Consider the following 12,838-nt stretch of genomic DNA (forward strand, 5'->3'; position numbering starts at 1 on the left):
TTGGAAAAAATGTTTGTTTATCTCTTCACCAATGGAGGTTGACCAATGAGAAAGAAGTTCTTCTAGTATCTTTTGCACTTGGAAATGCTCTTTTGTCCGACTAGACGAGCTATGTATTGATTTAAGCAGCGTTCCATTGGAGGTGAGTAGAAATTTATTACAACAACTACCAGTCCTACACTCAGAGAACAAAATAGTAAATATCGGGATAACTATTAAAATAGTTTAAAAAAATAGTTGTTTGTGACAATTTTAATAGTCAATCGAAGTACTCATATTCTCCAAATTAACTTTTAAATAGTCAATTTTAACTGTTAAAATAATTATATGTAACTATTTAAATAGTCAATATAGTGGAGTAACTAAAGCTCAAAATTGGCAATATTAGGGAACCCGGCCGAACAGCTTAGATTTTGATGATCTTTTTTTTCAAACGTCGGTAATTAAAAATACTTTAAAGTCTATAGATTAAAAATTGACGGTGTTGCCGTTTTTATTTTTTAAATTTAATTGAAGATTTTTGTGAACAAAAACAAATTTTTTTCAAAAATTTTTCTTAAATTTCATAAATTAATTGATGCTTAAAGATTGTCTAGGAAATTCAAGGAAACAAAATATACGGGAGTGAGGGACAATCTTCCATAGTTCAAGCGATAGATGCAATTTTCTTATTAGTTGACTTCAAACACAAAAAAAATATTTAAACACAACGGCAACACCTACAATATTCAAATATACATTTTTTAAAAGCTAGAAGCTTAGTCATATATGTAAAATTAAAATTAAGTTCATTGAATGAACGGCTTTTGAAAGAATGGTAATCGAACTCAGATTTTTGAAAAAAAAAAAATTATTGAAAAAATTTTAACATGTCGTTTTTTAAACTTGGTCGTAATATAAAATGTATTTATTTTCAAATTTTTTTGGCCGCATTTATTATGATTTCAAATTATAAAAGGAAATGTCAATATGTATTACGGTTTATGAAAAAAATCAAAAAGTATTTCATTTTCGAAGAACTTTTTTTAATAAAAGTTTTGAAAAAAATGTAACTTTTTTTTTTTTAAAAGTTCAACATCTAAACATAAAATTATTTTTTATTCATTTAATAACCCTTACTGTTTAAAGTTAAATAGCAAAAATTTAAAGTTCCTATTTACCACAGTCTTTGAGAAAATTAATTATTTCAATGCAAAAATTCAGTTTTAATAAAAAAAAAACCATTGAAATTGGAGTAATTTTTCATTTTTTTTTTTTTCAAAAGTGTGATATATTTTACCTTTTTTACTTCGAAATTCAACTGATAATATTTATGGCCAAAAATTTTTTTTAAATAAATTCATATTTTATTAGAAAAAGTTTGGAAAAAGTCATTTTAAATTTTTCTAATAACATTTTTTTTTTTGAATTCTGAGTTTGAGGACCATTTTTTCAAAAAGTCTTGATTAAATTTAGTGAATTTAAATTTAAGAAATAAGAATGAGCTTCTGGCTTTTTAAAAATGTATTTTAAAATATTGTAGGTGTTGCCGTTGTTTTCAAAATATTTTTTTTGTGTTTGAGGTCAGAATGTTAGAAAATTGCATTTATCGCTTAAACGATGGAAGATTGTCCCTTACTGCCTTTTATATATTTTCCTTAAATTACCTAGAGAATCTTTTGCTATCATTTGTTTTATGAAATTTAAGCAAAAAAAATGGTTTTGTTAAAAAAAAATTTAATTTTAATTTTAAAAAACAATACGGCAACACCGGCAATTTTTAATCGATAGACTTTAAAGTATTTTTAATTACCTACGTTTGAAAAAAAAAAATCGTCAAAATCAGAGCTGTTCGGCCGGGTTACCTAATAATTTGCTTTAGTTACTCTACTAATAATGAATATTTAAAATAGTTATCTCGGTTTTAACTATTAACACAGTTATTTTTTCTCTGAGTGTATCTACTTGAATAGAAGATGTGTTGATGGCTCATGAGTAATCTACCACCACCAAGAGAACGTGCGTTCTATTGAAACCCGTTAGTAAAGTACAAGTTTACCAACGCTATTATTTTCTTATCTTCACTTACTTTTAAATGTGACATTGACGTTAGATGATGCTTGGTTTTACCAGCTTAAGGGAAGCGTGACAATTTTTTGGGAATAGCTTTTAAACTGACATTTTTTGGATATTTGACTTGTCGCACATTTCATTATTTTGGTACACTATTTCTCAATTTCTTCTAATAATAACCATAGTTTTACTCTACATAGCTTTTTAATCACGAGTAGATAATGTAAAATCGAACAGAACGACAGTTGTACCTAACATAATCATGTAATGGCTACTTCACAAGCATATCTTTTTAAACTTTCTTATTTTCTTGCTGAAAGAGCATCTGTAAGCTTTTTAAAAGTAAAATTGTTAGTTGGAATTTGTATATGAAAGTACTAGATTATTGTTGCCAAATACTGATGAGTGTTTTGTGGAGCAGATAATAATGTTTTTAGTCGCCCTGTTTTGACGCATATGGGCTATTAGCTCTGTTTGAATACGATACGGAACTATCAGCAAGCTGTCGGGACATTTTTGTATTTAAAAATTGTTCTGTGATAGTGATTGTTTTGGGAAATGAACAGAGCTTGTAATACCGATATCGATCAGAAAGACATTTTATGTATAAAATTGGAACGGTAACATTGCGAGGCCTTCAAAAAGCTTCATTAAGGTAGATTTAGAGTTTAAAGATTCGGGACCTATCTCAAAATACTGAAATTTGGTTGAATTTTTTAAAAAGTGTTTTCTAACTCGGAACCGTACAAAAATAAAAAAATAAATAAACAAAGCCTTGAACTATGATAAGGATATACAAACTACATATACATCGAATTGTTTAGTTTTTGGTTGTTTTTTTTTTTTTTTTTGGTTTTGTTTATATAAAATTAGACTATACATTCCGTTTCCATTCCATTCCTTTACTTATACTAAGCAACAAAATTCCTGGAGGCATTTAGGATTCTACTTACATCGATTATAGAGGCAAGGGTGGCATCAGGTTGAAGACCGCTTTGCCTCTCGCACCCTCAGTTCATCATTTGATTTTGTTGTGGTTGTTGTTGTTGATGTTGCTGGGCAACATTTTGTTGTGTTTGATTGAGATGTTGTTGTTGTTGTTGCATTTGTTGTTGCTGATGCATTTGATGTTGTTGTTGTTGCACCACTTGTTGTTGTTGTTGATTGCTTTGTTGTTGTTGTTGCTGCGCTTGTTGTTGCTGCTGTTGCTGTTGTTGCTGCTGTTGTTGTTGCTGTTGTTGTTGCTGCTGTTGTTGATGTTGTTGCATTGCTGCTTGCGCTTGTTGCTGTATTGTTACATTCGGTTGCAACATACTCGTTCCGCCATTTTGATTTTGCATACTCAACTCCGCCTTAACTCGTCTTGCTATGTGCGATCTAGTATGTTTTCGTAGGTGATCCTTGCGATAGAATCCTTTACCACATTCGATGCATATGTGTCGTTTCTCTCCCGAATGAATAACAAAATGCAAACTCAATTGTTCCTTTCTCTTGAAAGCTTTCAGGCAAACGGTACAAATGAAAGGTCTTTCAGGATTATGCGATTGTTTGTGACGCGTTAGGTGATCTTTTCGCTTTAAAGCGGCATTACAAATATCGCAGATATATCTTCTTTCGAGATTGTGACCAACGAGATGTAATTCCAGAAGATCTTGCTCGGGATAAGCTACTTGACATTCGGGACACATGTAGAGTGTGCTGCCATCTAGGGCTGTTGTAAGACGGATTTCACCTGGACGCAATTTGGGTTTTCGTTCTTTCGGATGTTTTTTACGTTTTTTCTTCTTGGTAGTTGTGCCTGTTGTGGTAGCCGTTGAGGTTGATGCATTGACTGAGGTGACTTGCTGAGGATGCTGTTGCGTTGTTAGTTGTTGTTGTTGTTGTTGCTGCTGTTGTTGTCCTTGCTGGTGCGGCACAAGCTGATTGGTAGCTTGATGCTGAGGTATGGTTATTGTGCTTAGTCCAATTGGTGGTGCTGTTTGTACCTAATATTTTAAGAAGGGGTTAATAAATGCTTCAAAACTAAGGCCCAGTGCACACTTGCGTTTTTGACGCAATTTAATTCCATAAGAATCATACACAAATCTGAGTCAATTTGCTGCTCGTGCGGTGACCCTGCGACAATCAACTGCTGTTGCGGTGACGCTGCGGGAATAATAAAAGCGAGAACAAGCGGTAAATTACCACAGCGTCACCGCACGAGTGACAAACTGACGCAGCTTTATGTATGATTCTTACTGTTAAAAAACGCATGTGTGAACCGGGCCTAAGGGTCTGATTAAACTTACTACATTTTGATTCTCTTTCTTAATTGTTTCGGCTGAATATTTTAGAAAATGATGTAGCGACAGTGGTAGAGTACTTGCAGGTAGATGTGATAAATAATCAGCTACTGTCGTTCCAGGAGTTAAACTCTGCCACGTAGTATTTTGAAGAACTAAAAAAAAAGATCATACATTTTAAAGGGAATTTAATTTATTGATTTATCATTCCCTCTTACCGCCTCTTTTGGAGTCAACACTTTGCTGTTGTAATATTGCATTGCAAAGATCTTGCGTCAATTCTTGTGGTGCCTGCTGTATATGACCTCCTGCCACACCAGAAACTGTTGTCGCAGTTAATGCATTCTGAGCATATGAAATAGTTGGCACAGCTAAACGCTTATCACCTTCCGATTGCTGGCTATAAGGATTTGTATACTGCTGTTGCGTTAGTCCTGTTGTCACGAGGTGACCATTGTTGTACTTGTCTGTATTTGTGGCATCTTCTGTGCGGAACTTGGCCGTAGGAATTGTACTTGTTGTCGTTTGGAGGGGTTGATTGAAGTGTGTCATATTGACAGCTGCTGCAGCTGCTGATGTTGAATTGTGATAACGATTAGTGGATGTGTCTTGATTTGTTGTTACAGTTGTAACAAGTGGAGCTGATGTTGATGTAAATTGTGGTATTCCAGGTATGGTACCGGGAAATGGACCCCCAAATGGTGTGAAATTCATAATGATGAATAACAATTACGATGTGTCCGAAGGAAAATCTAAAAAAAAGAAGAAAAAAAAATAAATAAATATGAACGTTAAAATACATATCTCTAAGAAAAATAGTCCTTTAAATTCAAAAAGTCCCATATTCCTCCCTATTTTTCTGTATTTGGTTATTTGAAAATTCGTAAAAAGCTGTGTAGTTAAGGCTTATATCAATGCAGTCTTTTAAACATGCTGCCATTTGGAAATTCGGTTCATATAAAAAAAGGATTTTTTGAGAATGCGTTCGCATGTAACTCTTAAACGGTGAAAGCCAGGAAGTTAAAAGGTCAAATATGTATATACGCATGTATAAAAAAAAGTATTACGACCATATTGTTAAAAAAATTTGTAATATTGTAATACATTCAAATAACTCACTTTTAAACGGTGAATGTGTTATACTGTTATACATGCATGTTTCTCATTTCTTCTAGTAAACTCATTTTACGAAATCAGGACACACTGAATCTCAAAATATTAAAACTTAACACACAATTGTGCCAACAATTGTAAAAAAGATGCTTTCACATTAAACTTATCGAATGTTAAAGAGTGCAAGAAACTCAGGTAATGTAAAGGAGTTCGAAATGATCATAGAAATAAAATAAAAGATATTGCATGTTACATATTTGCTGATATACCTACAATTTTTATAGATTTTTGGTTGAGGATAGGATCCTGGACTGTAAATGCCACTTAATAAGTAAGGTACCTAAAAAGATTAAAGATTTTCGTAGGTTACTGGATAAGAATGTTTTTCTAATACATATTAGACGTTTTTTATTATCCCACTTGATCCATATATGTATATCATTAATTAACACGTATTACAACAACTGCATGAGATCTTGTGACATTTCTGTAACAAACCGAAAAATATCGCCCAAAAGCTGTAAAAAAAACATATTTTTATTCTTTTGAAGCTTCTAACATAATCTTTAAGAATTGCTTTATCGAAATAATGCGCCAGATTTCTAATAAATAGCACCAATAGTTTTTAATTGGCAGTTAATTGTGAAAGTTCGGTTTTTTTTTTGAAAATAAGCAAATTTGTGTAAAAACTACGAAATCCAGAAAAAATATTTTTCCTGCGTTAACTAACGGGGTTTTTTTTTTTTGGATTTTTAAAAGTACCTAAAAATAAATATAAGATAGTTTTTTGTTTGAATTTTTGGTTTTGTATATAAAAATAAATTATTAAAACTTATTTTTTTACTCCCTTAATATCGAAATAACTAAGTAAATAATGAATTTATTGAATTTTTAAAAAAATACGTGTTTTATTATTAATCCAGTCAAATAAGGGTTTAACCTCGGAATGAATGTTAGTAGAAATTTTTTTTGCTCAATATCTTCCTTTTGCCATTCTATAACATGTCTCAAAAGTCTAGAAAAATCTCATGTCCGCTTGTCGCGATTTCAAGGTCAAATCGCGAAATGGAGATTTTCAAAATTAGCAAAAATAGGCTATGGTATTATATACACATATGATACATGATTTCAAGGTATTTTTTAATGCTGATTCCAAAAAATCTAAAATCAAGGCAATCTGACGTCTCTGAAAAAAGTTATACCTGTTTTTCATCTGTCAACCCATATTATTATAACAGTTGCTAACTTACTACCGAAAAACCCTTAAAAGTTATGGTAGCTTAGCCAAATTTTGCATGAAGGTTTTAAGATACATTATCATTGAGAATCAAAACAATGCAATGCAAAAAACATTCATATCTATGACAAAATGGTATTTTTTGAGAAAAGGGGAAATTTTGGGATGTGCACTAAAAAACATCCAGGTACAATCTTGGAATTAGTGCTAATATTCTTACTTTTTGGTTTCTATGTTTGTTTGGATATTCTATAATTTATGTCAAAAATCTAAAAAAATCTCATGTCCGCAAGTTCTAATTTTCCAGGTTAAACTAAGTTAGGTGCAGATTAAAAAAAAATGATAAGAAAACTTTAGATTCTTATATGTAAACCAACATAACCCATATCATTTCAAGGTATTTTTTAACGCTGATTCCAACAAAACCCACAAACAAATCAATATGACCATCCCTGCAAAGTAATGTACCTTATTCATGTTGATCTGACACAAATATCTGAAGAGTAGTTTTTCAATTTTTTCAAATGTGCACCTTATCTTCAAACCAAGAAAATTAGGACTTGCGGACATGAGATTTTTTTAGATTTTTGAGGGTAGTTAAAGAATATTCAAACAAAGATTAAAATGAAAAAATTAGCCTATTAGCACTTATTCCTAAGATGAACAAGAATCTTCTTTAGTGCATATCCTAAAATTTGCCCCTCCATTAAAAAAATACCATTATTTCGTAGGTATATATATTTTTTGTAATGGATTGTTTTGATTTTTAATAATGATGGATTCTAAAATCTTCATGATAAATTTGGTTCATCTACCATAACTTTTAAGGGTTTTTCGGCAGTAAGTTTGCAACTGTTATAATAATATGAGTTGACAGATGAAAAACAGGTATAACTTTTTCCAGAGACGTCAGATTGTCTTGATTTTAGATTTTTTGGAATCAGCATTAAAAAATACCTTGAAATCATGTATCATATGTGTATATAATACCATAGCCTATTTTTGCTAATTTTTTAAAATCTCCATTTCGCGATTTGACCTTGAAATCGCGACAAGCGGACATGAGATTTTTCTAGACTTTTGAGATATGTTATAGAATGGCAAAAGGAAGATATTGAGCAAAAAAATTTCTACTAACATTCATTCCGAGATTTACCCCTTTTTTCTCCTTATTTGACTGTATTATATAGGTATAGATTGACATTATTAATTTAAAAATTTAAGATGTTGGGTTACAAGGGATAAAGTTCAGAATCTTATGACGTTCCTATGAATAATCAGCCAACCCCTGTTTATAGCATTTACCATAGCTTAACAGTCCATCCTAGAAATGGGATCACACGCTCTAACTGAAATCATTGACGTGGTTGTAACTTGTAAGGGCTTAACTTCTTGCACTATTAAAAGCGAACAAAATGTTATCCAACACAAAAAACAACAGTCGAAGCTACTAAATTAAAAATTTACAAAATTTTTAGTAGTGAAAAAGAGTACAAATATTGTTTTTGAAACCAAAATCTAAGGATAAGTAAGGACGAGCGAAAAATTTTACTAAAGTGAACATTTGCTCTTGCGCTTGGCTCACTTAAGTTACGTTAAGAAAACCTAAGGGTTTCTTTGATTTTAGCTAATGAATACCAACTGGGCAAATTTTGAAGTAAATGGATGAGTAAGCACTCAGAAAACTCATCTCAGGCTTGTGCTTGAGAAAAATTTTTACTACTTGAGTGACAACTCTGAATTTCGACCTACATTATTTTAGGGATCTCTTCAGTAAGTTATAACAGAATGAGTGATACACTTGAACTCTTTGAAAATAAAAATATTTTACTTTCAAGTTCAACTTTGTTACACAATAAACCAATACAAAAAAAAAAAATAGGAAATACCATAGAAGCATACTTGTTAATTTATTTTTACTTGCTCTATAGGGCAAGTATTGGTTTCGTGTAGAAAAAAAAAAATCGAGGTTTTAATCAATACCGACATTACGATGATGGAGAAGATCAAAAAAGTGGTTTTCGTCATGCCGTCCGTCGGTCTGTGCGTCTGTGCGTCTGTACGTCCATCTGTACATCGAGCTAGGGCCTAAACGGATGGAAGGATTTGCTTGAAACTTGGTACACACGATTTTTACGTAATTCCCTAGACCCGTTTTTTTATTTTTGAAGTTATACTTCTTATGGGAGGGTGGGTATGAAAATTTACTTTTTGACAAGAATGTCAAAGGGATTATGACGCGATCACCCTGGGTAGCAGGGCTGTCGTTTCACCTTTAGAGTAGGCAGTACTTTAGTATTTAAAAATGCAGTACGCCGCAGTACGGCAAACATAAAACACACAACACGTTGCAAGTTACATGTTTCATGTGGCAAGTTCTATGTGGCAAGTTGCGTGTGGCAAGTTGCATGTGGCAAGTTGCGTGTGGCAAGTTGCATGTGGCAAGTTGCGTGTGGCAAGTTGCATGTGGCAAGTTGCATGTGGCAAGTTGCGTGTGGCAAGTTTCATGTGGCAAGTTGCATGTGGTAATTTCCATGTGGCAGTTGCCAGGGTTGTAAAAAGCTCACATTTCAGCTCAGCTCAAATTTGAGCTAGGTACTGTGAGGTAGGTGAGCGCCCCAACTTCCAACGCCTATATCTCGGAATTTTGAAGAAAATGAAAAAAAAATTTTTTTCAAAACTCTAACCTACATTTGGGTACAACTCTCATCCCTGTAGGTCCACGCGTTCTCAAACCAGGAGAACTTAAAAGTAAAAAAAAAATAGGCACGATTCTGAAAAAATAGGCATCATGTGGCGGTTTAACATGGAAGGCGATTTTTTGAAAATCTGAAAATGTGCAAAGCGTAGGCCCATGACACAAGCTATCATTTGGCATCACTCCCAAAAATTGCTCTCAAGTGGTTTAGCTTCCAGGAGCGTTCAAAGATTCGGGGATTTTTCGAAAAAAAATTTTACCCCAACTTCAAACGCGATTTTCTCGGAATTTTGAAAAAAAAAAAAACGAAAAACCGGATTTTATCACTATCGGGTAGCTGAGAATATAAGCATTAATATAGCACCACTCCCCTGTCTCTAAATCAAAGCGTTCAGCTCTTAGAAGTTTTTTCGCGCCCCCAACTTCCAACGCCTATATCGCGGAATTTTGAAGAAAATGAAAATAAAATTTTTGATGCCAAAAGGTAGCGGGGACTCTAACCTACATTTGGGTACAACTTTCATCCCTGTAGGTCAACGCGTTCTCAAACCGGGAGAACGCATGATGTGGCGGTTTAACATGGAAGGCGATTTTTTAAAAATCTGAAAATGTGCAAAGCGTAGGCCCATGACACAAGCTATCATTTGGCATCACTCCCAAAAATTGCTCTCAAGCGGTTTAGTTTCCAGGAGCGTTCAAAGATTCGGGGATTTTTCGGAAAAAAAAATTTACCCCAACTTTCAAACGCGATTTTCTCGGAATTTTGAAAAAAGTCAAAAAACCGGAGTTTTTTTTTTTTAAATAAAAAAAGAAATATTTTACTAAAAAAATAGAAATATATTTACTATTAAAAAAACCAAGAGAAAAGATCACGAAAAATTATCTGTTTTATTTATAAAAATATCCATGTGTTAAAATAATTCCATTTATAACTAGAACCAAACATCTTAAGCTATGGTGTTTTATAAAAGTTTAAAATATCTTCGTATTTCATTATACTTTCCAAATAAAAATCAATGTATCCTCTCACCCATCACAGCTCAGCTCACTTTACCTTAGCTCACCCAACAGCTCAGCTCAGCTCACCGACAGCTCAGCTCACCCAACAGCTCAGCTCAACCATCAGCTCAGCTATGTTACATAGCTCAAAAGTGAGCTAGCTCAGCTCACTTTTAAGCTTTGTAGCAACCCTGCAAGTTCCATATTGCTACTACTAGTGCTGAAGCACACACAATTCTCATAATATTACCATATCACACATTTTATGCGCAATTCATTTACTTTCGTTAAGCATATACCGTACGTTCTGAACCGCACAACATGAGTAAATTTCACAGAATAAATTGAAAACTACATGGACGCAAGGAGGATGACAGAATTAATTTATTTCACTTGATAAAAATGTAAAAAAACGAAGTGTGGATTAAAAATTTAATAATAGAAATTAAAAATATCAAATGAAATTCATTTCCATATACTGAATGAGAAGTATAACTTCAGTCGCGTGTGCATGTGTAGTACACATTGTGTACACACACTCTTTTTTTTCTAATATCTCCTTTTAAACGCATAACTCCCATATAAAGTTTTCGAGGTATTGCAAATTTCTCGAAAACGGCTCTAACGATTTTGATTAAATTTGGTGTAGGTAATACTCCTATTGATTCTTACAAATTAATTTTAATTTTTTAACAAAATCTTAAATTTCCATCTTTGAACTACAAGAGCAAGTACGTACGACCCCAGTCGTGCATTTTATTTTAGATTGACATCCAATCAATAAAAAAAAAATTCATATTCTAATTTGAAGTCCCTATACTTAATAGTTATGTCAATAGGGAAGCAACAAACCCATGTTTATTATTTACATTCTAAAACGATATGGTATCAGGCTCAAATTCATGCTAAAAGTGATATTTTACCTAATTGAATCGTTGGTAAAAATATTGTGGTTTGATGTTTGAAATGTTTAGCTTAAAATCAGTCTCATGTTAATTCAAAAAGGGTCCGCTAACACCTCGCGTCAGTTTGAATAAACAAATTTTCGACTTCTGAATTTATTTTAAACAGAAACTTGGGGTTGTAATTTTAATTTTTTTTCTGGATACCATTGGTATGAGTTTTTTAACTGTAAGAGTCATTTTTGAGGATTTGTAAAAAAATAATAGTTAAAATAGAGAAATCTTCTTTCTACTTTTGAGCAAGAATTCTTTCAAAATTTTCAAAATCTTGTAAACACGTTTTGGGCTTTGGAAGGTTTCTGATTTCGAAAATTTAAAATTTTAAGTGTGAAATAAAATTAAAATATCATTTTTCTCTTTTTTGAAGTCCTTATTATTTTTCTAAACTATTATCCATTTCAGGAAAATTAGTAGGTGCAGCCTAGTAAAATAAACAAAAAATGCACAAACAAAATATGCCACATATCTTGAAATCAGCTTCATTGCTCATTCGAGTGCGCTCGGTATCTATTTGATAGGGAATCTCAAATAAAGATATAATTTGATACCTATTGCGTACTATGTGTCAAAATCAGTCTATCTATTTTAATACAGTGGTTAAATTGTCTGTTAGATTTCTTGCATATTATGATCACTTTAATGTGCAATGCATACATAAGAATTCAGAAGTGCACTAAAGAAATTCTTTGTAGTTGATCTGTTTGCCGACGAAAAACTCAGACGAACACTTTGGGGACACAAAGTCCCACTAGAAGAACATCAACCCATACAGTTCCAAATGAAATAGGCATTTTTACAACTAGTTGTGGCACGAAAAACAACTTAACTTCACAATATGTTACTATAACTAATTATTGTATTTTATTGGTACACGGTGGCGTATACGTACTTTTTTTTAACGAAAATTAAAATTCAATTAAACTCACTTTGAAATGAAAATATTTCGACAAATAACATTTTATATATTAAAAAAGTTTCTCAAAGGAGTATATATAGTCTTTCGTTACACTCGTTAAAGTCTACAAATAAGATTAAAATGCGTCCTTTTGTTTCAAGTTCATTATATTTTTTCCACAGAAATCAATCAAAATATTTACCATCTTGCAAAAATATAACAATAAGAATAAGCAACAGGCATTTTTATATTTTTTGTGTCCAACACAAAATCTTCACAACAACACAAAGTTGTATCTTCTGTCAAAGTTTGAGTGTCAACAACAACAACGACAAAAAAAAAAACTTTAAGATAATACAACCAACATGAAATATGTGTATACTTGTTTTGTATACAATCAAAATATTTGTCATAAATAAGGACATGCGCTTTAAAAAAACGTCATTGTTTTCAAACATAAATTCCTAAGAAAATTATATATAAACAGGAAGACAAAACCGATAAAGCGAATATAAACGTCAAAGTGTATAATAATTTCCTCGAAAAAAAAGGACGATTCTATTTCTTAAAAAACTTTAAATATTAAAAACACTCTCTTTT

The 12,838-nt window shown here is 32.1% G+C and overlaps 1 protein-coding gene across 3 annotated transcripts in view; it reads right to left on the reverse strand.

Annotated features, from left to right (window-relative positions):
- Positions 1 to 2,057: 2,057 nt before the first annotated feature.
- Positions 2,058 to 12,838, reverse strand: part of LOC129918467 (zinc finger protein 1) — a 31,043-nt gene continuing 20,262 nt past the window's right edge. For all 3 annotated transcript variants that reach the window (XM_055999051.1, XM_055999049.1, XM_055999050.1), the window contains exons 2-4: positions 4,553 to 5,086; positions 4,341 to 4,489; positions 2,058 to 4,037 (exon numbers count right to left, since the gene is read on the reverse strand). In XM_055999051.1, the coding sequence (XP_055855026.1) occupies positions 3,063 to 4,037; positions 4,341 to 4,489; positions 4,553 to 5,048 (1,620 nt within the window). In that variant the 5' untranslated portion in view covers positions 5,049 to 5,086 and the 3' untranslated portion in view covers positions 2,058 to 3,062. The remainder of the gene's footprint in view (positions 4,038 to 4,340; positions 4,490 to 4,552; positions 5,087 to 12,838) is intronic.

The sequence above is a fragment of the Episyrphus balteatus genome, chromosome 4 (genome assembly GCF_945859705.1).
Source record: "Episyrphus balteatus chromosome 4, idEpiBalt1.1, whole genome shotgun sequence".
Classification (NCBI taxonomy): domain Eukaryota; kingdom Metazoa; phylum Arthropoda; class Insecta; order Diptera; family Syrphidae; genus Episyrphus; species Episyrphus balteatus.